The sequence below is a fragment of the Salvelinus fontinalis genome, chromosome 34, assembly GCF_029448725.1.
Source record: "Salvelinus fontinalis isolate EN_2023a chromosome 34, ASM2944872v1, whole genome shotgun sequence".
Classification (NCBI taxonomy): Eukaryota; Metazoa; Chordata; class Actinopteri; order Salmoniformes; family Salmonidae; genus Salvelinus; species Salvelinus fontinalis.
Genome location: NC_074698.1, coordinates 24,503,808 through 24,527,947, shown reverse-complemented (window position 1 = coordinate 24,527,947; position 24,140 = coordinate 24,503,808). Strand labels below are relative to the sequence as shown.

The following is a 24,140-nucleotide window of genomic DNA, read 5'->3' as shown; positions in this document are numbered from 1 at the left end:
TAAAAATATGTGGTTCTGCCCCTGAACAAGGCAGTTAACCCAGTGTTCCTATGCCGTCATTGAAAGTAAGAATTTGTTCTTAACTGACCTGTCTAGTTAAATAAAGGTACAAATAAACTCTACTGGGTTTTAACCATTTCGCTGTGTCCGCAGCACATCAACGTTGACCTCACGTATCTGTTCCTAGTTGGGTTAGGCGGTATCCAGATTTGCATACCTTCATACCGCGCTTGTGCCTTCCCGGGATAGGCGGTCTTACCAGTAGTGCACACAAGGAGAGCATTTTGTTAGCATACCAGAATGCTAACAAAATAATAACAGGTACAAAGGAATCCCCTTAGCGGTTAAGTAAATGCTAACGAGCGCGAAGACCATCAACCCAGCTCATACAAGTTTGCAAGTATCTCAAAATACACAACAAATATTAGTCAGCAGGGATCTTAATCCAGGAGGGGATTATCTCTTCTGTTACAAGAAGCTTGATCTTTCAAGCTAACGTTAGCCATTTAGCAAAACCTAGCTGGAGAGAATTTGTCCCATCTTAGATAATTAACTCAATAGTTATAAGATATATAGCTGGCAAACATTAGTAGTGAATATCATACAAGTGTAACTTGATCACCTTTCTCCAGTTGCGCTGCAAGGAGTAACTGGCCTTAAGAAGCTCCTGTTTTGCTCATTGTGCTTCTTTATAAACTTTATAAACAAACACGTGACAGCTGTTTTGGAAAACAAGTACTGGTAAGCTTCATAATGAAAAATAATGTAACATTCAAAATAATGAATGTAGTCTGCTTTGTCTATTACCTAGTGCACAAGTTGACTGCATGTATTTATATAAAATGTACAAATATTCAAATTTGCTTAAAACGGTATTATCGTACGAGGGTATTTAGAAACCCTAGTTTCTAGGCCACCTCATTCAGGTTGAACAAATTACACCTTGATGCAACAACATCAACAGATCTTTAAACCCAATCAAAAAGCCCCTTTAGTTCTTATAAAAAATGAAGCACCAAGTAACGGCCTTTCTCCTGTGCTCCTCCAGGTCGTTTCCTTCAGGCGCTGTTAAATCGGTTCTCCGTCTCAAAGCTATCAGTTTAGTGTCTCTGATCTTCCAGCAGAGAAAACACAACTAGTTTCAAGGAACCTGAATGGCTGGCCTGCCTGTTTTCCTGCATCCGTGTGTCTGCGTCGGTCTGTCTGCACTTCTCTCTGCCACCCAGGCAGTTGTTTGTCTCTGTGGAAGAACAAGGCTGGCGAGACAACAGTAACACATGGCTCCGAAACAATGGGAAACTGGCTGCTGTGGCTCCGGTCCGCTCTCTCTCGTGTGCGTCGTTCACCAGCTTGACTTCAAATCATGCATGAAATATGCCTCTGCCCCCGTCTCTGTGTGATCCTGCAGGTGCAGGCTGGTCTGCTGAAATACAAACTGTAGATCTAGTCCAGTACCCTGGTGTGAATGGTGTCTCCACGGACACCATCTAATAAAGTAGGGGAATAATTTGGCTCATCCACTATGAAGCTTTAATGGATTGCCAGCAGGGTTGACTGGTATGCTTTGCCCCAGTTAAGCACCTAGATTTAAGTAATTTGGTTTAATCTCTGCATGTGTGAGTGTGGGCTTTTAGATGTGTGTGGCCTTATTTTGGGGATTGCTGATACCTCTGAGGAAGGTATGTTTATAAAGACAGTGCGTTTGCAATCAATATAGTTTGTGTGTCTTGAGCAGCGCTGTTTACTCTGGTTGACTGGAGAGCGGCTGGAGAGAGAGCTGAGGAAGGGCCAGTCATGCATTATAAAAAGCTGCTGATGAGTTCTACGCTCGGGGGTTCAGACGACAACTTTAAAAGATCACACACCTATTAAGGCAGAGCTGAGGAAAGGTGTGCGTACGTGTGTGTGTGTGACCCAGTCTGCTCTGGATTGATCAGAGAAAATTCATCTTGAACATAAGACACAGTGGAGGGAAAAGAAAGTGTTCCATAACTTAATGAACTTGATTTGCAAAAAGGTTCAGGGATATTTCACGCATGGCGTACTGTAAATCTATAAACAGACACGTAGAGGCGTAAAAGAGACTGACGCATAAATGAATGAATCTTCTGGGCTTTGAGATTCCATAGCAACTGTCTGGTCTGCAGAGATCAAGAGGGCTGCTCTGAGTCAATAGAGAAACCAACAGGTCAGGGGTTAAGGCTTTAATAAACATCGCCACCATAATGATACAGTAATATACGGCCTTGCTGACGAGGATGATGGTGATGATAATTGTTGAACATGCTGGTGATGAAGATGATGATGATGACAGGAGAACATGACAGAGGGGTGAAGACAGTAGTTCAGTCAGTGTGTGTATATAGGAGCTAGCTGCAGAGCTACAGCAAAGTGTTGTTTCCACCTGGTTAGTTGATGGAATAATGGGCCTGGTTAGCCAGTGTGATTAGCCTAGCGTGGCTAGCCTAGCGTGGCTAGCCTAGCGTGGCCATACAGCGGCTGAGTGCACCGCCATGCTTATTGGTTTATTTATACCAACAGACACACATGAAACAGAAACACTCCCATCTGTATTTACCACTATAGATAATGAGTGCTGCACAATTGGCACCCATTCCCTACAGTCAACAGTTGAGCACTATATAGGGAATAGGGTGCTTTTTGAGACGTGGCCATACAGAGTGCATCTCAACAGACCCAGTGCTGTCTGTGTTGACTTACCTGTTATCTCCCTCTTACTCAGTCTCCAGTTTACCTCTTTTAATCTCCCTCCTATACTGTCTTCTTTCTCCTTCGCTCTCTCATCACAATCTTCATCTCTCCTCCACGCATGTCCGTCTCTCCCAGTCCTTGTATGAGTTGCTAATCAGTGTCTTATGAGTAACTTGTGTGTGTGGAGATGGATGTACATCATTCATACTCAAGTCCCCCTGGAGTGTGATTTATGGAGCCAGCTGTGGGTACCAGACTGTGCCCCACACACAGTAATACACAATACTCGTGGTCACAATGCTCTCCTCTCAACATCACCATTTCTTTGTACTGTGTTCCTGTAATGTCATCACAGGAAATGAGCTTGTGTTTATTAGTCTATTTCCTCCTTGGGATCCTATACCCTCCTATTATTTCTCTGTCACCCTGTCCTGCCTTTTTTCTCCCAGTCTTTTATTCTCCATGTCTAACCCTCCCGCCCTGTCTTTCTCTCCCCTCCAGGCTAACACTTATACCTCCATCAGGAGCAAACAAGGGTCCTTGACATTCAATTTCCTGCTTGCCACACACTTTTTCATTGTGTGTTTTTCTCCCCTTTCGTCTCTGCCTGAGTCAGATGGGCGGACAGAGGAACGGAGAGAGGAACAGACAGAGGGGGACAGGGAGGGTGTTTTTCATGGGGGGCAGCCTCCATCCCTCCCTGTCTGAACAGACAGAGAGGGGGACAGGGAGGGTGTTTTTCATGGGGGGCAGCCTCCATCCCTCCCTGAACAGACAGAGGGGGACAGGGAGGGTGTTTTCATGGGGGGCAGCCTCCATCCCTCCCTGAACAGACAGAGGGGGACAGGGAGGGTGTTTTCATGGGGGGCAGCCTCCATCCCTCCCTGTCTGAACAGACAGAGAGGGGGACAGGGAGGGTGTTTTCATGGGGGGCAGCCTCCATCCCTCCCTGAACAGACAGAGGGGGACAGGGAGGGTGTTTTCATGGGGGGCAGCCTCCATCCCTCCCTGAACAGACAGAGGGGGACAGGGAGGGTGTTTTTCATGGGGGGCAGCCTCCATCCCTCCCTGTCTGAACAGACAGAGAGGGGGACAGGGAGGGTGTTTTCATGGGGGGCAGCCTCCATCCCTCCCTGAACAGACAGAGGGGGACAGGGAGGGTGTTTTCATGGGGGGCAGCCTCCATCCCTCCCTGTCTGAACAGACAGAGAGGGGGACAGGGAGGGTGTTTTCATGGGGGGCAGCCTCCATCCCTCCCTGAACAGACAGAGGGGGACAGGGAGGGTGTTTTCATGGGGGGCAGCCTCCATCCCTCCCTGAACAGACAGAGGGGGACAGGGAGGGTGTTTTTCATGGGGGGCAGCCTCCATCCCTCCCTGAACAGACAGAGAGGGGGACAGGGAGGGTGTTTTCATGGGGGGCAGCCTCCATCCCTCCCTGTCTGAACAGACAGAGAGGGGGACAGGGAGGGTGTTTTCATGGGGGGCAGCCTCCATCCCTCCCTGTCTGAACAGACAGAGAGGGGGACAGGGAGGGTGTTTTCATGGGGGGCAGCCTCCATTCCTCCCTGTTTGAACAGACCAGTAGCAAGGTCACCTTACTGGGATGCATTTGGGAGTTTGTGGCCAGTACACAGCTTTTTCTAGGAACAGTTTTAGTGGCAATGAAACATATTTTTCCGGGAATCGTTTCAGGCTTAGGAATGCTTCTTCAAAATGTTTGGATTCTTCTTGGAAATTATTGGGCGATGTTTGTTTTTTTACTTCCGTGGTTTTAAAGGTTGCTGATAACCTAATAGGAGTGTGTGTGTGGACGTGTTTAACTATACTTGTGGGGACCAGAAGTCCCCACAAGAACAGTAAATGAACAAAAACTGGGGACATTTTGTTAGTCCCCACAAGGTCAAATGCTATTTCTACGGGGTTTAGGGTTAAGGTTAGGAGGGAAAATTGGATCTTAAATGGTACTACATTTGGTGTCCCAACAAGGTTAGTTGTACAAGACTGTGTGTGGGGCGCACGCTGTCCTGTAGTGAGATAAATTAGTATGTTCAATGTTGTCTTAAACAGGTGGCTAAGCCAGCATGGAGAATATATACACACACACCCTAATGATTAATAGACTGAGTCAAGTGCCTGTGTAGTGTCTTGTTTGAGTGGATGTGGTAAATGAGCAGAGCACACCGTTAATTCTTGGAGGTGTGTGTTTGCATGGCAGCTTTATTTAACGGTTGATGTATTGATTGGTGTGGCAGAGATTGTCTGTTAGTGGCTGATTTTCCTGTATATGGTTTGATGTGTGTGTTGTCTGATTTGTCCATTAGAGGTGTAAGGTGATAGACGGTCTAATACCACTGATGTCTGTCTGTTTGTTGCTGTCATGTAGACAGTGTGAGTAGACTGACTGACTGATCTTCCCTTTCTCCGTCTTTCCTTTTTTCTTTCTTTTCTACATTTCTTTTTCTCATTCTTTTTCTCTCTCTCTTTCTCATTTTCTCTCTCGTCTCCTGTCTCCGTCTATCTCTCCCTCCCTTTAGGTGAGTGTGGTGCAGGACTCTGTGAACATCTCAGGTCAGAACACTATGAACATGGTGAAGGTGCCAGACTGCAGGCTGGCCGATGAGCTGGGAGGGCTGTGGGAACACTCCCGCTTCACTGACTGCTCCCTGTGTGTGGCGGGACAGGAGTTCCAGGCACACAAAGCCATCCTGGCAGGTAAGACTACATTTGTCTCGCACGCCACGCACGTGCATACTGACCACACAAAACACCTGACCGAGTTCTTACAGATATTGACACATCAATGACAAACACAGACTATGGGCTCTATTGTAACAAACCTAACGCAATGTTAAATCTTAGCGCTGGCGGTAGCGGTAGAAATATTTTAGCAATTTTCACAACCAGAATTATGGCCGCAGTAGCTGGCGGTGGAGCAAAAGGTCTTATAAAACACATTGTGTGTGTGTCAAGGTTTGGCCCCACACTGACCAATCAGAACGTGCTCCATGACTAAATATGTATTTGCGTTGTAGTCCTACTGTAAATTGCAGTGTGGTCATGCCAAACATAATCAATAAGCAAGACTAAATTCACTTGGCTATCAATAAGGCCTAAAAAGAAAGTGTATAATTCTAATAACTGAACAGCAGGGCCTACCGAGTGGCGCAGCGGTCTAAGGCACTGCACCGCAGTGTTGCGGCGTCACTACAGCCTGGGGTTTGATCCCCGGCCATGACCGGGAGTCCCATAGTGCGGCGCACAATTGGCCCAGCGTCGTCTGGGTTAAGGGGAGGTTTTGGCCGGGGTAGCTTTACTTGGCTCATTGCGCTCGGGCCGGGCGCCTCCAGCCTGACTTCGGTCGTCAGTTGAATGGTGTTTCCTCCGACACATTGGTGCAGCTGGCTTCCGGGTTAAGCGAGCAGGTGTTAAGAAGCTCGGCTTGGCGGGTCATGTTTTGGTGGACACATGACTCGACCTTTGCCTCTCGTGAGCCCGTTGGGGAGTTGCAGCAATGAGACAAGATTGATATTGGATTGAAAAAGGGGGTGAAATTACAATAAATAAAAAAAATACTAAACAGCAACTTGTTTTAAATAAGCTATGTTTACATTTTGAGTTGAGGGCACCATAATTGCTCCACATGGGCATATCATACAGAGAAAACGTGGACTATGTTGGGTTTTACAAACATCCATACTTTTTAAAGGAGCTGGATAAAGATCCAAAATAAAGAGAGGGTGAATGTCCACTCACTGTTATACTACTCGTAAATTTCGTGTTTTATAAACATAATGGTACCATCTTACAGATCATATTTGCACTTCTACAGAAATAGTAGTTGGGGTCTCAACTTACTGTTGTGAGTTAGAATAGTAGAATACACAAGGTGCCATTTCTAAATGTGTTTATCAGCAGTTATAGAAATGTGAGTTATAGATCTGTCATTCTCATTGAAAGCAAGTCTGAACAGATCTACCGCTAATTAATGTACACTATTTCTATGCTACCCGTTCATAAGTTTGTTTTTGCGTCTCTTACTTTTGGTTTTGTACAACAGCTTTAAACAGCTGAAAATACATTATTTTTGTTATTGAAAATATATTTCACAGTGGTTTAGATGTTCCAATGCTTCTCTACACTGCTTGTTTTGTCACAAACTGAAATCAGGCGAACTATCAGAATTTTAGCAGCCATCATATGGCGGAGTGATTTCTGCATATTGAACCTTTAAAACGGCAACATTTTCTCTACACCCCATGGCAAAATGTGTAGAATTGCACAAAATTAACTGTAAAACTTGGCTTTCTACTGTCAATGGGAGAGGGGGGGGGAACGAAATGTTCTACTCGCAGACCCTCAAGCAACCGTGACCCCTCATGATAAGTTTAGATTTTTGGGGGCCCCCCAGCCCCATTAAAGTTTCCCATCCCTGCCATAAACCCATAGATGGTGAATCTTTCAAATAAGTTGGTTTTTAAAGCAAAAAACAAAGCACTTTTTATTTTTTTTATTTTTTTACTAACAACAATATTTCTAAACAGGATTGGGTCAGAAGCATGATAACATAAATCACATCTCTCGTTCCATGAGCATAAGGCAATGTGTGCACACGTAGACTTAGGGCTCTTGGGCCGGAGGCATGGATGTTTGTCCTATCCATTGAATATAGTTTATTAAATAGTTCACACTAACCATACAATAGGCCTAGTTAGAACAAACATAGCCAATGTATTTTTTGATATTGGCTTCAATATGGAAATATTTGTCTTCACACATTGCGCTAACAGCCATGGACATTGCCCAAACGTTATAATAAGATAGGTCTACCATCGCTGTTGATATGGCCGGTTAGTGACTTTGCCACGTAAAATGTAAACAAATGAACAGGCTACGTGCGGATTCAGCACCAAGGACAGCGAACGAAATTTCCGTAATTTGACATTTAGGTTCAGATAAAAGTGGAAGATGGATTTTTTTTTGTCAAAATGATAAAGGAAAAACACAAGCAGTCTATTGCAATAACTTAATTTTCCTAAAGTGACTTCCTACAGTCACTGACACCTTTCATTCCATGGGCATCGCACATAGGCCTAATGAGTCCAAACTTATCACAGTAGCTGCATGGATAAAAATGTAAAGAAAACACGTGAATGTCTGACTGTTTTGATGCTCATGCTATTTTTTTATAAAACATTGCTTATAGGCTACTGATTATGCTACTGTGAGCCTCCACGGACCAAATCAATGCTATAACCAATTGCATTTCCACAAAATCCAGCTTTTGGTGAGTCTTAAATATCACCACAAGCGCTGTTTGAAGTTGGGACATTGGCACACGTATTTAAAGACACCCCAAATATTTCCACTCCTCCCACCGCAGCGCACGCGAGCTGATATAAGATAGGTAAATTACCAACCCTTGCGCCAGGGTTGGAAAATAGTGGAGTGCTGGCTTTTAGAAGTTGAAATTGCCAATGAGCAGGCTGTTAATGGCAGCTGCAAATAGAGCCCCATGACTGAGTATCTGACTGAAACTTTGAGGAACTCTCTCTGTGGAGAATGAGAATGGCTGTCAATTATCCAGTCATTTTGAGACATTTTAATTGTGTGCTACTGTGGCATTGGGGTCTTCTCTCTCTCTCCACCCCCTCATCTGGCTGTCTGCACCTCCCTCTCTCCTTTTCTCCTTCTCCCTCGCTTCCTCCGCTACCTGGGTTAGGTTGACACCCACTCCCCTCATTGTTCTCCCTCTCCACCACCGTTCCTGTGACAACCCTCCGGGCCGTTAATCGCTGTGGAGACGGACAGAGCAGGATCAAAAGGGCTGTGGAAGTGTGTGTGTTGGCTGAGCGGAACGCTTTAAATTGGCTTCTTATTGGTCATGTGATCTAAAACAGTGTGTGGTGCTTCTCTCTGTCTACTGCAGAACGAGCTCGACACTGCCTCTCTATAATACCCTCAGACAGCTATGGAACAACACTCACAACAAAACAGCTCTCAGCTATGGAACAACACTCACAACAAAACAACTCTCAGCTATGGAACAACACTCACAACAAAACAGCTCTCAGCTATCGAACAACACTCACAACAAAACAGCTCTCAGCTATGGAACAACACTCACAACAAAACAGCTCTCAGCTATGGAACAACACTCACAACAAAACAACTCTCAGCTATGGAACAACACTCACAACAAAACAACTCTCAGCTATGGAACAACGCTCACAACAAAACAACTCTCAGCTATGGAACAACACTCTCAGCTATGGAACAACACTCTCAGCTATGGAACAACGCTCACAACAAAACAACTCTCAGCTATGGAACAACGCTCACAACAAAACAGCTCTCAGCAATGGAACAACGCTCACAACAAAACAACTCTCAGCTATGGAACAACACTCTCAGCTATGGAACAACACTCTCAGCTATGGAACAACGCTCACAACAAAACAACTCTCAGCTATGGAACAACGCTCACAACAAAACAACTCTCAGCTATGGAACAACACTCACAACAAAACAACTCTCAGCTATGGAACAACACTCACAACAAAACAACTCTCAACTATGGAACAACACTCACAGCAAAACAACTCTCAGCTATGGAACAACACTCACAACAAAACAGCTCTCAGCTATGGAACAACGCTCACAACAAAACAACTCTCAGCTATGGAACAACGCTCACAACAAAACAGCTCTCAGCTATGGAACAACACTCACAACAAAACAGCTCTCAGCTATGGAACAACACTCACAACAAAACAGCTCTCAGCTATGGAACAACACTCACAACAAAACAGCTCTCAGCTATGGAACAACACTCACAACAAAACAACTCTCAGCTATGGAACACCACTCACAACAAAACAGCTCTCAGCTATGGAACAACACTCACAACAAAACAACTCTCAGCTATGGAACAACACTCACAACAAAACAGCTCTCAGCTATGGAACAACACTCACAACAAAACAACTCTCAGCTATGGAACATCACTCACAACAAAACAGCTCTCAGCTATGGAACACCACTCACAACAAAACAACTCTCAGCTATGGAACAACACTCACAACAAAACAACTCTCAGCTATGGAACAACACTCACAACAAAACAACTCTCAGCTATGGAACAACACTCACAACAAAACAACTCTCAACTATGGAACAACACTCACAGCAAAACAACTCTCAGCTATGGAACAACACTCACAACAAAACAGCTCTCAGCTATGGAACAACGCTCACAACAAAACAACTCTCAGCTATGGAACAACGCTCACAACAAAACAGCTCTCAGCTATGGAACAACACTCACAACAAAACAGCTCTCAGCTATGGAACAACACTCACAACAAAACAGCTCTCAGCTATGGAACAACACTCACAACAAAACAACTCTCAGCTATGGAGCAACACTCACAACAAAACAACTCTCAGCTATGGAACACCACTCACAACAAAACAGCTCTCAGCTATGGAACAACACTCACAACAAAACAACTCTCAGCTATGGAACAACACTCACAACAAAACAGCTCTCAGCTATCGAACAACACTCACAACAAAACAGCTCTCAGCTATGGAACAACACTCACAACAAAACAACTCTCAGCTATGGAACAACACTCACAACAAAACAACTCTCAGCTATGGAACAACGCTCACAACAAAACAACTCTCAGCTATGGAACAACACTCTCAGCTATGGAACAACACTCTCAGCTATGGAACAACGCTCACAACAAAACAACTCTCAGCTATGGAACAACGCTCACAACAAAACAGCTCTCAGCAATGGAACAACGCTCACAACAAAACAACTCTCAGCTATGGAACAACACTCTCAGCTATGGAACAACACTCTCAGCTATGGAACAACGCTCACAACAAAACAACTCTCAGCTATGGAACAACGCTCACAACAAAACAACTCTCAGCTATGGAACAACACTCACAACAAAACAGCTCTCAGCTATGGAACAACACTCACAACAAAACAACTCTCAACTATGGAACAACACTCACAGCAAAACAACTCTCAGCTATGGAACAACACTCACAACAAAACAGCTCTCAGCTATGGAACAACGCTCACAACAAAACAACTCTCAGCTATGGAACAACGCTCACAACAAAACAGCTCTCAGCTATGGAACAACACTCACAACAAAACAGCTCTCAGCTATGGAACAACACTCACAACAAAACAGCTCTCAGCTATGGAACAACACTCACAACAAAACAGCTCTCAGCTATGGAACAACACTCACAACAAAACAACTCTCAGCTATGGAACACCACTCACAACAAAACAGCTCTCAGCTATGGAACAACACTCACAACAAAACAACTCTCAGCTATGGAACAACACTCACAACAAAACAGCTCTCAGCTATGGAACAACACTCACAACAAAACAACTCTCAGCTATGGAACATCACTCACAACAAAACAGCTCTCAGCTATGGAACACCACTCACAACAAAACAACTCTCAGCTATGGAACAACACTCACAACAAAACAACTCTCAGCTATGGAACAACACTCACAACAAAACAACTCTCAGCAATGGAACAACACTCACAACAAAACAACTCTCAACTATGGAACAACACTCACAGCAAAACAACTCTCAGCTATGGAACAACACTCACAACAAAACAGCTCTCAGCTATGGAACAACGCTCACAACAAAACAACTCTCAGCTATGGAACAACGCTCACAACAAAACAGCTCTCAGCTATGGAACAACACTCACAACAAAACAGCTCTCAGCTATGGAACAACACTCACAACAAAACAGCTCTCAGCTATGGAACAACACTCACAACAAAACAACTCTCAGCTATGGAACAACACTCACAACAAAACAACTCTCAGCTATGGAACACCACTCACAACAAAACAGCTCTCAGCTATGGAACAACACTCACAACAAAACAACTCTCAGCTATGGAACAACACTCACAACAAAACAGCTCTCAGCTATGGAACAACACTCACAACAAAACAGCTCTCAGCTATGGAACAACACTCACAACAAAACAACTCTCAGCTATGGAACAACACTCACAACAAAACAACTCTCAGCTATGGAACATCACTCACAACAAAACAGCTCTCAGCTATGGAACACCACTCACAACAAAACAACTCTCAGCTATGGAACAACACTCACAACAAAACAGCTCTCAGCTATGGAACAACACTCACAACAAAACAACTCTCAGCTATGGAACAACTCACAACAAAACAGCTCTCAGCTATGGAACAACACTCACAACAAAACAACTCTCAGCTATGGAACAACACTCACAACAAAACAGCTCTCAGCTATGGAACAACACTCTCAGCTATGGAACAACACTCTCAGCTATGGAACACCACTCACAACAAAACAGCTCTCAGCTATGGAACAACACTCACAACAAAACAACTCTCATCTATGGAACAACGCTCACAACAAAACAACTCTCAGCTATGGAACACCACTCACAACAAAACAACTCTCAGCTATGGAACAACACTCTCAGCTATGGAACAACACTCTCAGCTATGGAACAACGCTCACAACAAAACAACTCTCAGCTATGGAACAACGCTCACAACAAAACAACTCTCACCTATGGAACAACACTCACAACAAAACAACTCTCAGCTATGGAATAACACTCACAACAAAACAACTCTCAGCTATGGAACAACACTCACAACAAAACAACTCTCAGCTATGGAACAACACTCACAACAAAACAACTCTCAGCTATGGAACAACACTCACAACAAAACAACTCTCAGCTATGGAACAACACTCACAACAAAACAACTCTCAGCTATGGAACAACACTCTCAGCTATGGAACAACACTCTCAGCTATGGAACACCACTCACAACAAAACAGCTCTCAGCTATGGAACAACGCTCACAACAAAACAACTCTCAGCTATGGAACAACGCTCACAACAAAACAACTCTCAGCTATGGAACAACGCTCACAACAAAACAACTCTCACCTATGGAACAACACTCACAACAAAACAACTCTCAGCTATGGAATAACACTCACAACAAAACAACTCTCAGCTATGGAACAACACTCACAACAAAACAACTCTCAGCTATGGAACAACACTCACAACAAAACAACTCTCAGCTATGGAACAACACTCACAACAAAACAACTCTCAGCTATGGAACAACACTCACAACAAAACAACTCTCAGCTATGGAACAACACTCACAACAAAACAACTCTCAGCTATGGAACAACACTCACAACAAAACAACTCTCAGCTATGGAACAACACTCACAACAAAACAACTCTCAGCTATGGAACACCACTCACAACAAAACAACTCTCAGCTATGGAACAACACTCACAACAAAACAACTCTCAACTATGGAACAACACTCACAGCAAAACAACTCTCAGCTATGGAACAACGCTCACAACAAAACAGCTCTCATCTATGGAACAACGCTCACAACAAAACAACTCTCAGCTATGGAACAACGCTCACAACAAAACAGCTCTCAGCTATGGAACAACACTCACAACAAAACAGCTCTCAGCTATGGAACAACACTCACAACAAAACAGCTCTCAGCTATGGAACAACACTCACAACAAAACAACTCTCAGCTATGGAACAACGCTCACAACAAAACAACTCTCAGCTATGGAACAACACTCACAACAAAACAACTCTCAGCTATGGAACACCACTCACAACAAAACAGCTCTCAGCTATGGAACAACACTCACAACAAAACAACTCTCAGCTATGGAACAACACTCACAACAAAACAGCTCTCAGCTATGGAACAACGCTCACAACAAAACAACTCTCAGCTATGGAACAACACTCACAGCAAAACAACTCTCAGCTATGGAACACCACTCACAACAAAACAACTCTCAGCTATGGAACAACACTCTCAGCTATGGAACAACACTCTCAGCTATGGAACACCACTCACAACAAAACAGCTCTCAGCTATGGAACAACGCTCACAACAAAACAACTCTCAGCTATGGAACAACGCTCACAACAAAACAGCTCTCAGCTATGGAACAACACTCACAACAAAACAGCTCTCAGCTATGGAACAACACTCACAACAAAACAACTCTCAGCTATGGAACAACACTCACAACAAAACAGCTCTCAGCTATGGAACAACACTCACAACAAAACAACTCTCAGCTATGGAACACCACTCACAACAAAACAGCTCTCAGCTATGGAACACCACTCACAACAAAACAACTCTCAGCTATGGAACAACACTCACAACAAAACAGCTCTCAGCTATGGAACAACACTCACAACAAAACAACTCTCAGCTATGGAACAACTCACAACAAAACAGCTCTCAGCTATGGAACAACACTCACAACAAAACAACTCTCAGCTATGGAACAACACTCTCAGCTATGGAACAACACTCTCAGCTATGGAACAACACTCACAACAAAACAGCTCTCAGCTATGGAATAACACTCACAACAAAACAGCTCTCAGCTATGGAACAACACTCTCAGCTATGGAACAACACTCTCAGCTATGGAACAACACTCTCAGCTATGGAACAACGCTCACAACAAAACAACTCTCAGCTATGGAACAACACTCTCAGCTATGGAACAACACTCTCAGCTATGGAACAACACTCTCAGCTATGGAACAACGCTCACAACAAAACAGCTCTCAGCAATGGAACAACACTCACAACAAAACAGCTCTCAGCTATGGAACAACACTCACAACAAAACAACTCTCAGCTATGGAACAACGCTCACAACAAAACAACTCTCAGCTATGGAACAACGCTCACAACAAAACAACTCTCAGCTATGGAACAACACTCACAACAAAACAGCTCTCAGCTATGGAACAACACTCACAACAAAACAACTCTCAGCTATGGAACAACACTCACAACAAAACAACTCTCAGCTATGGAACAACACTCACAACAAAACAACTCTCAGCTATGGAACAACGCTCACAACAAAACAGCTCTCAGCTATGGAACAACACTCACAACAAAACAACTCTCAGCTATGGAACAACACTCTCAGCTATGGAACAACGCTCACAACAAAACAGCTCTCAGCTATGGAACAACGCTCACAACAAAACAGCTCTCAGCTATGGAACAACACTCACAACAAAACAGCTCTCAGCTATGGAACAACACTCTCAGCTATGGAACAACGCTCACAACAAAACAGCTCTCAGCTATGGAACAACACTCTCAACAAAACAACTCTCAGCTATGGAACAACACTCACAACAAAACAACTCTCAGCTATGGAACAACACTCTCAACAAAACAACTCTCAGCTATGGAACAACACTCACAACAAAACAACTCTCAGCAATGGAACAACACTCTCAGCTATGGAACAACGCTCACAACAAAACAGCTCTCAGCTATGGAACAACACTCTCAACAAAACAACTCTCAGCTATGGAACAACACTCACAACAAAACAACTCTCAGCAATGGAACAACACTCTCAGCTATGGAACAACACTCACAACAAAACAACTCTCAGCTATGGAACAACACTCACAACAAAACAACTCTCAGCTATGGAACAACACTCACAACAAAACAGCTCTCAGCTATGGAACAACACTCACAACAAAACAACTCTCAGCTATGGAACAACACTCCAGTTGTCCTACTCCTAAGCACACTAGTCTCATACTTTGATCGAGAGGAATCACATTTCTTTTTTAGAAAAACACATGTAGACTATGAAACAATGATGTTTCAGAGGGGGAAACGGTCTCCCTGTGGAGAATGGGAATGGCTGTCAATTATTGAGTCATTTTGAGCCATTTTAATTGTGTGCTGCTGTGGGGTTGGGTTTCTCTATCTCTCTCTCTGACAAATCTCTGATGAATTAAACAACGCTATGTGGTTTAGTGTGTCCCAAATTACATCCTATTCCCTAGTGTGCTACCCTGGTCAAAAATAGTGCACTATATAGGAAATAGGGTGCCATTTGGGGCACATCCTGTATCTCCTGGTTCATGGCCCTGCTAGTCTTCAGTGAGAGCTGGTGCTGCTGGTCAAACTCATTGAAGATGGCTTCATTAGGCCTTGGGAGTAGCAGTAGCAGGACGGTGTGTACAGGAGGCTGTCATTCTTTACACTGCCCCTGTGGCAGACAGACAGATGGGAGACACATCAGCCAACTGAACTATTCTTTCTCCTTCTCTCACTCTCTCCTCTCTCTCTCTCGCACGCTTGCTCTATCAATCTTACCTCAACTAACCTGTACACCCGCACATTGACTCGGTACATAGCCTTGTTATGTTACTTTTTATTTGAGTTTATGTAGTAAATATTTTCTGAACCAACAATGCAGTTCAAGAAATAGAGTTAAGGGCTTGTAAGTAAGCATTGTATTCGGTGCATGTGACAAATAGATTTTGATGTGCTCTCTCTACCCCCCCCCTCCAGCCCGATCGCCAGTGTTCAGTGCCATGTTTGAGCATGAGATGGAGGAGAGTAAAAAGGTGAGTGCTGTTGACAGTGTTGTGACCTGAACAGTCCTGTGTCTCAGTGGGGAGGATCTTAACATATCTTTCTCTCTGTTGCATCATCACTAGTTCAGACAGGAATGTGTCTACACGGTTACTGTACCCTTCCAGAATGTTGCCTCTGTCTGCTTGGAGTTGGCACCGTGCCATGGTGAGTCCTGCTCATCTGATAGGGAGGTGGTGAGATTGAATGTCAGTGATTTAGAGGTCGTGTTGGCAGAATGTTGATGCGGGCTCTGCTCAAATGGCGATATTATAACGCATACAGCGAGGTAATACATCTTAATTGCTATATAAGTGGGCGTCTTCATCAGGGAGAGGGGGAGGGATGTGTCCCCATATGATAGAGAAAACAGATTCTACAGTCTATAGAGGGAGAATGAATGCGTTTGTAAATAAACACAATAATAGCCAAGCCTTGTGCCTGTGTGTGTATTGGTAGACTCTGTCTGTGTCTGTGTGTGTTGGTAGACTCTGTCTGTGTGTGTGTGTGTGTTGGTAGACTCTGTCTGTGTGTGTGTGTGTGTTGGTAGACTCTGTCTGTGTGTGTGTGTGTTGGTAGACTCTGTCTGTGTGTGTGTGTGTGTGTTGGTAGACTCTGTGTGTGTGTGTGTGTGTGTGTGTGTGTTGGTAGACTCTGTCTGTGTGTGTGTGTGTGTGTGTGTGTGTTGGTAGACTCTGTCTGTGTGTGTGTTGGTAGACTCTGTCTGTGTGTGTGTTGGTAGACTCTGTCTGTGTGTGTTGGTAGACTCTGTCTGTGTGTGTTGGTAGACTCTGTCTGTGTGTGTTGGTAGACTCTGTCTGTGTGTGTTGGTAGACTGTCTGTGTGTGTGTGTGTGTGTTGGTAGACTCTGTCTGTGTGTGTGTGTGTTGGTAGACTCTGTCTGTGTTTGTGTGTGTGTGTTGGTAGACTCTGTCTGTGTGTGTGTTGGTAGACTCTGTCTGTGTGTGTGTTGGTAGACTCTGTCTGTGTGTGTGTTGGTAGACTCTGTCTGTCTGTGTGTTGGTAGACTCTGTCTGTCTGTGTGTTGGTAGACTCTGTCTGTCTGTGTGTTGGTAGACTCTGTCTGTCTGTGTGTTGGTAGACTCTGTCTGTCTGTGTGTTGGTAGACTCTGTCTGTCTGTGTGTTGGTAGACTCTGTCTGTCTGTGTGTTGGTAGACTCTGTCTGTGTGTTGGTAGACTCTGTCTGTGTGTTGGTAGACTCTGTCTGTGTGTTGGTAGACTCTGTCTGTGTGTTGGTAGACTCTGTCTGTGTGTGTTGGTAGACTCTGTCTGTGTGTGTTGGTAGACTCTGTGTGTGTGTGTTGGTAGACTCTGTCTGTGTGTGTTGGTAGACTCTGTCTGTGTGTGTTGGTAGACTCTGTCTGTGTGTGTTGGTAGACTCTGTCTGTGTGTGTGTGTGTTGGTAGACTCTGTCTGTGTGTGTGTGTGTTGGTAGACTCTGTCTGTGTGTGTGTGTGTGTGTGTGTGTGTTGGTAGACTCTGTCTGTCTGTGTGTGTGTGTGTGTTGGTAGACTCTGTCTGTGTGTTGGTAGACTCTGTCTGTGTGTTGGTAGACTCTGTCTGTGTGTTGGTAGACTCTGTCTGTGTGTTGGTAGACTCTGTCTGTGTGTTGGTAGACTCTGTCTGTGTGTGTTGGTAGACTCTGTCTGTGTGTGTTGGTAGACTCTGTCTGTGTGTGTGTGTGTGTTGGTAGACTCTGTCTGTCTGTGTGTGTGTGTGTTGGTAGACTCTGTCTGTCTGTGTGTGTGTGTGTGTTGGTAGACTCTGTCTGTGTGTTGGTAGACTCTGTCTGTGTGTTGGTAGACTCTGTCTGTGTGTTGGTAGACTCTGTCTGTCTGTGTGTTGGTAGACTCTGTCTGTCTGTGTGTTGGTAGACTCTGTCTGTCTGTGTGTTGGTAGACTCTGTCTGTCTGTGTGTTGGTAGACTCTGTCTGTCTGTGTGTTGGTAGACTCTGTCTGTGTGTGTGTTGGTAGACTCTGTCTGTGTTTGTGTGTGTGTTGGTAGACTCTGTCTGTGTTTGTGTGTGTGTTGGTAGACTCTGTCTGTGTGTGTGTGTGTGTGTGTGTGTGTTGGTAGACTCTGTCTGTCTGTGTGTGTGTGTGTGTTGGTAGACTCTGTCTGTGTGTTGGTAGACTCTGTCTGTGTGTTGGTAGACTCTGTCTGTGTGTTGGTAGACTCTGTCTGTGTGTTGGTAGACTCTGTCTGTGTGTGTTGGTAGACTCTGTCTGTGTGTGTTGGTAGACTCTGTCTGTGTGTGTGTGTGTGTTGGTAGACTCTGTCTGTCTGTGTGTGTGTGTGTTGGTAGACTCTGTCTGTCTGTGTGTGTGTGTGTGTTGGTAGACTCTGTCTGTGTGTTGGTAGACTCTGTCTGTGTGTTGGTAGACTCTGTCTGTGTGTTGGTAGACTCTGTCTGTCTGTGTGTTGGTAGACTCTGTCTGTCTGTGTGTTGGTAGACTCTGTCTGTCTGTGTGTTGGTAGACTCTGTCTGTCTGTGTGTTGGTAGACTCTGTCTGTCTGTGTGTTGGTAGACTCTGTCTGTCTGTGTGTTGGTAGACTCTGTCTGTGTGTGTGTTGGTAGACTCTGTCTGTGTTTGTGTGTGTGTTGGTAGACTCTGTCTGTGTTTGTGTGTGTGTTGGTAGACTCTGTCTGTGTTTGTGTGTGTTGGTAGACTCTGTCTGTGTGTTGGTAGACTCTGTGTGTGTGTGTTGGTAGACTCTGTCTGTGTGTGTTGGTAGACTCTGTCTGTGTGTGTGTGTGTGTTGGTAGACTCTGTCTGTCTGTGTGTGTGTGTGTTGGTAGACTCTGTCTGTCTGTGTGTGTGTGTGTGTTGGTAGACTCTGTCTGTGTGTTGGTAGACTCTGTCTGTGTGTGTGTTGGTAGACTCTGTCTGTGTTTGTGTGTGTGTTGGTAGACTCTGTCTGTGTTTGTGTGTGTGTGTTGGTAGACTCTGTCTGTGTGTTGGTAGACTCTGTCTGTGTGTTGGTAGACTCTGTCTGTGTGTGTTGGTAGACTCTGTCTGTGTGTGTTGGTAGACTCTGTCTGTGTGTGTGTGTTGGTAGACTCTGTGTGTGTGTGTGTGTGTGTGTGTGTGTGTGTGTGTGTGTGTGTGTGTGTGTGTGTGTGTGTGTGTGTGTGTGTGTGTGTGTGTGTTGGTAGACTCTGTCTGTGTTGGTAGACCATGAAAGATCACGTGTACTCTCTGTACAGCATGAATGTTTGTGTGTGTTGGTGATAAACCAACACGTGTATGTCTGTGCTAATGTGTAATGGGTTGATTTGTAGTGTGCTGTTTTGTTAGTGTCCAGAGTGGAACATTAATGTGCTATGAGCTGTCTGTATACCTGGCCTGACCCCGCTGAAATACCTCAGGTCGCCGTGACGACGATAAAGCAGCAACATAATTGGTTTACTGCCTTGTTCTGCCTCGTGGAGCGGAGAAAAGGGTTCAGGTTACCGTTACCGTGCCGACGAGCGATAAAGAGCGCTTGCCGTTGGCTGCGGGCACCGTTCGTTGGGAAGGAATGCTCCGGATTAATTCCAGGAATAGACTGTGGGGGAAAAAAATAAATCTCAAATGTCGTTTTCAATTTTGGGGTTGAACGTGTTCAGACTGTTTCAGAGGTGCTCTGGTCTGCTCACAACTATTTGGTGTGTGTGTGTGTGTTTTATGGGTGTAGACATGGTGGGTTTGTGACATGAATGATAAAGTAGATAGTAAAATTAGCTATACTGAGCAATTTTACAGAGTTACAGTTCATAAGGAAATCAGTCAATTGAAATAAATTCATTAGGCCCAAATCTATGGATTTCACATGACTGGGTCCTGGCGCAGCCATGGGTGGGCCTGGGAGGGCATAGGCCCACTGCGGAGCCAGGCCCAGCAAATCAGATTGAGTTTTTCCCCACAAAAGGGCTTTATTACAGAATTACAGACAAACACTCCTCAGCACCCCCTTCCTCTTCCCCCCTGTCAGTCTCGCAGGTGAGGAATCCAGATGTGGAGGTCCTGGGCTGGCGTGGTTACACGTGGTCTGCGGTTGTGAGGCCTTTTGGATGTATTGCCAAATTCTCTAAAACGGTGTTTAAGGGGGCTTATTGTAGAGAAATGAACATTCAAATCCCTGGCAACAGCTCTGGTGCACATTCTTGCAGTCAGCATGCTAATTGCACGCTCCCTCAACTTGAGACATCTGTAACATTGTGTTGTCTGACAAAACGGCACATTTTAGAGTAGCCTTTATTTACATTTACATTTAAGTCATTTAGCAGACGCTCTTATCCAGAGCGACTTACAAATTGGTGCATTCACCTTATGACATCCAGTGGAACAGCCACTTTACAATAGTGCATCTAAATCTTTTAACGGGGGGGTGTCTGAAGGATTGCTTCATCCTATCCTAGGTATTCCTTAAAGAGGTGGGGTTTCAGGTGTCTCCGGAAGGTGGTGATTGACTCTGTCCTGGCGTCGTGAGGGAGTTTGTTCCACCATTGGGGTGCCAGAGCAGCGAACAGTTTTGACTGGGCTGAGCGGGAACTGTACTTCCTCAGTGGTAGGGAGGCGAGCAGGCCAGAGGTGGATGAACGCAGTGCCCTTGTTTGGGTGTAGGGCCTGATCAGAGCCTGAAGGTACTGAGGTGCCGTTCCCCTCACAGCTCCGTAGGCAAGCACCATGGTCTTGTAGCGGATGCGAGCTTCAACTGGAAGCCAGTGGAGAGAGCGGAGGAGCGGGGTGACGTGAGAGAACTTGGGAAGGTTGAACACCAGACGGGCTGCGGCGTTCTGGATGAGTTGTAGGGGTTTAATGGCACAGGCAGGGAGCCCAGCCAACAGCGAGTTGCAGTAATCCAGACGGGAGATGACAAGTGCCTGGATTAGGACCTGCGCCGCTTCCTGTGTGAGGCAGGGTCGTACTCTGCGGATGTTGTAGAGCATGAACCTACAGGAACGGGCCACCGCCTTGATGTTAGTTGAGAACGACAGGGTGTTGTCCAGGATCACGCCAAGGTTCTTAGCGCTCTGGGAGGAGGACACAATGGAGTTGTCAACCGTGATGGCGAGATCATGGAACGGGCAGTCCTTCCCCGGGAGGAAGAGCAGCTCCGTCTTGCCGAGGTTCAGCTTGAGGTGGTGATCCGTCATCCACACTGATATGTCTGCCAGACATGCAGAGATGCGATTCGCCACCTGGTCATCAGAAGGGGGAAAGGAGAAGATTAATTGTGTGTCGTCTGCATAGCAATGATAGGAGAGACCATGTGAGGTTATGACAGAGCTAAGTGACTTGGTGTATAGCGAGAATAGGAGAGGGCCTAGAACAGAGCCCTGGGGGACACCAGTGGTGAGAGCGCGTGGTGAGGAGACAGATTCTCGCCACGCCACCTGGTAGGAGCGACCTGTCAGGTAGGACGCAATCCAAGCGTGGGCCGCGCCGGAGATGCCCAACTCGGAGAGGGTGGAGAGGAGGATCTGATGGTTCACAGTATCGAAGGCAGCCGATAGGTCTAGAAGGATGAGAGCAGAGGAGAGAGAGTTAGCTTTAGCAGTGCGGAGCGCCTCCGTGATACAGAGAAGAGCAGTCTCAGTTGAGTGACTAGTCTTGAAACCTGACTGATTTGGATCAAGAAGGTCATTCTGAGAGAGATAGCAGAGAGATATTGTCCCCAGCACAAGGTGCACCTGTGTAATGTTCATGCTATTCAATCAGCTTCTTGATATGCCGCACCTGTCAGGTGGATGGATTATCTTGGCCAAGGAAAAATGCTCACTAACAGGAATGTAAACTAATTTTGTGCAGAAATTAGCTTTTGGTTTCACCTATCTGAAATGAGTTAAGCAGACTGCATCATGGGAAGACTGCTGGAACAGGATCACAGTCAATGGAGCTCTCATAATGGGTCTGATGTTGGGAAGTTGTGGTAATATAGGCTCTGAGCACTGCCCTGGGTCTCTTCTCTCCTCCTCCAGAACCGTGTGGAGATCAACGATGTGGAGCCCGAGGTGTTCAAGGAGATGATGTGCTTCATCTACACAGGCAAAGCCCCCAACCTGGACAAGATGGCTGACGACCTGCTGGCTGCGGCTGACAAGGTTAGTGTGGGTGGAGGAGGAATGAGGTGTGTGTATATCGTATCTGATATCATATTGTATGGATGAGTGAGTATGTCATGTAATAATGTTCCCTGGCATACAGTATGTTATGTTCATGTGTGTGAGATGCTATGTACCATATGTAGTGGTCCTGTGTGCAGAATGAAGCTAGGTCTTTGTGAGGTGTATGTGACTAAATAAATGATCTGAATGTTGCAGAATTCAACCTCCATAACTTCCTTGGTTTTCTGTCAACATATTTGAGTAATTTCTAGGACCCCAGGTCTGTTGATGCGCGAACACACACACACCCCACATTGTTTGTGTTAAGTGCTGCCCTTCGCTCCTCAAGGATTCCTTTTGTGACACTCCCTCATCTTAACCGTATTCATCCCCTCTCCTCCCATTCATTTCCTTCCCTCTCTTTTCTCATGCTGTGTGTGTGATTTATTTAATAACGGTACATGTGTGTAACTCTGTAGGGAGCTGCTGGAATAACTGGAGGCCAAGGCCAGGTCTCACTAAGGTCCTCCTTACCCTTCTGATGCTATCCCAGCAGCCTCTCTGGCTACACAATAGTACAGCTCTTATGTAATACACACACACACACACACACACACACACACACACACACCTGAATCGCCAGCCTCAGTCCTCCTGGCTACTGTCTGAAGATTAGCAATGTTGTGGGGCTTTGCGTGTGTGTGGGTACATACACTATATATACAAAGGTATGTGGACACCCCTTCAAGTTAGTGGATTCGGCTATTTCAGCCACAGCCGTTTCTGACAGGTGTATAAAATCAAGCACACCGCCATGCAATCTCCATAGACAAACATTGTCAGTAGAATGGCTTTACTGAAGAGCTCAGTGACTTTCAACGTGGCACTGTCATAGGATGCCACCTTTCCAACAAGTCAGTTTGTCAAATTTCTGCCCTGCTAGAGCTGCCCTGGTCAACTGTAAGTGCTGTTATTATGAAGTGGAAACGTCTAGGAGCAACAACGGCTCAGCCGTGAAGTGGTAGGCCACACAAGTTCATAGAATGGGACGGAGTGCTGAAGCTCGTAGCACTTAATAATCGTCTGCTCTCCGTTGCAACACTCACTACCGAGTTCCAAATTGCCTTTGGAAGCAACGTCAGCATAAGAACTGTTTGTCAGGAGCTTCATGAAATGGGTTTCCATGGCTGAGCAGCCTAGCGTCGTCTGGAGTGGAGCTGCAATTGGACTCTGGAGCAGTGGAAAGCGTTCTCTGGAGTGATGACTCAAGCTTCACCATCTTGCAGTCCGATGGACGAATCTGGGTTTGGCGGATGCCAGGAGAACGCCATTTGCCCCAATGTATAGTGCCAACTGTAAAGTTTGGTGTAATAATGGTCTGGGGCTGTTTTTCATGGTTTGGGCTAGGCCCCTTAGTTCCACTCAAGGGACATCTTAACTCTACATCATACAATGACATTCTAAATGATTCTGTGCTTCCAAATTTGTGCCAACAGTTTGGGGAAGGCCCTTTCCTGTTTCAGCATGACAATGTCCCCGTGCACAAAGCGAGGTTCATACAGAAATGGGTTGTCGAGATCACTGTGGAAGAACTTGACTGGCCTGCACAGAGCCCTGACCTCAACCCCATCGAACACCTTTGGGATGAATTGCAACACTGACTGCGAGCCAGGCCTAATCGTCCAACATCAGTGCCTGATCTCACCAAGGCTCTTGTGGCTGAATGGAAGCAAGTCCCTGCAGCAATGTACCAAC

At 45.4% G+C, this 24,140-nt stretch overlaps 1 protein-coding gene across 1 annotated transcript in view; it reads left to right on the top strand.

The window, feature by feature from the left end:
* spop (speckle type BTB/POZ protein) overlaps positions 1–24,140 on the top strand; it is a 124,288-nt gene that overhangs the window by 95,962 nt on the left and 4,186 nt on the right. The window contains exons 7-9 of the mRNA XM_055898230.1: positions 5,249–5,426; positions 16,209–16,264; positions 22,260–22,382. Coding sequence (XP_055754205.1) covers positions 5,249–5,426; positions 16,209–16,264; positions 22,260–22,382 — 357 coding nt within the window. The remainder of the gene's footprint in view (positions 1–5,248; positions 5,427–16,208; positions 16,265–22,259; positions 22,383–24,140) is intronic.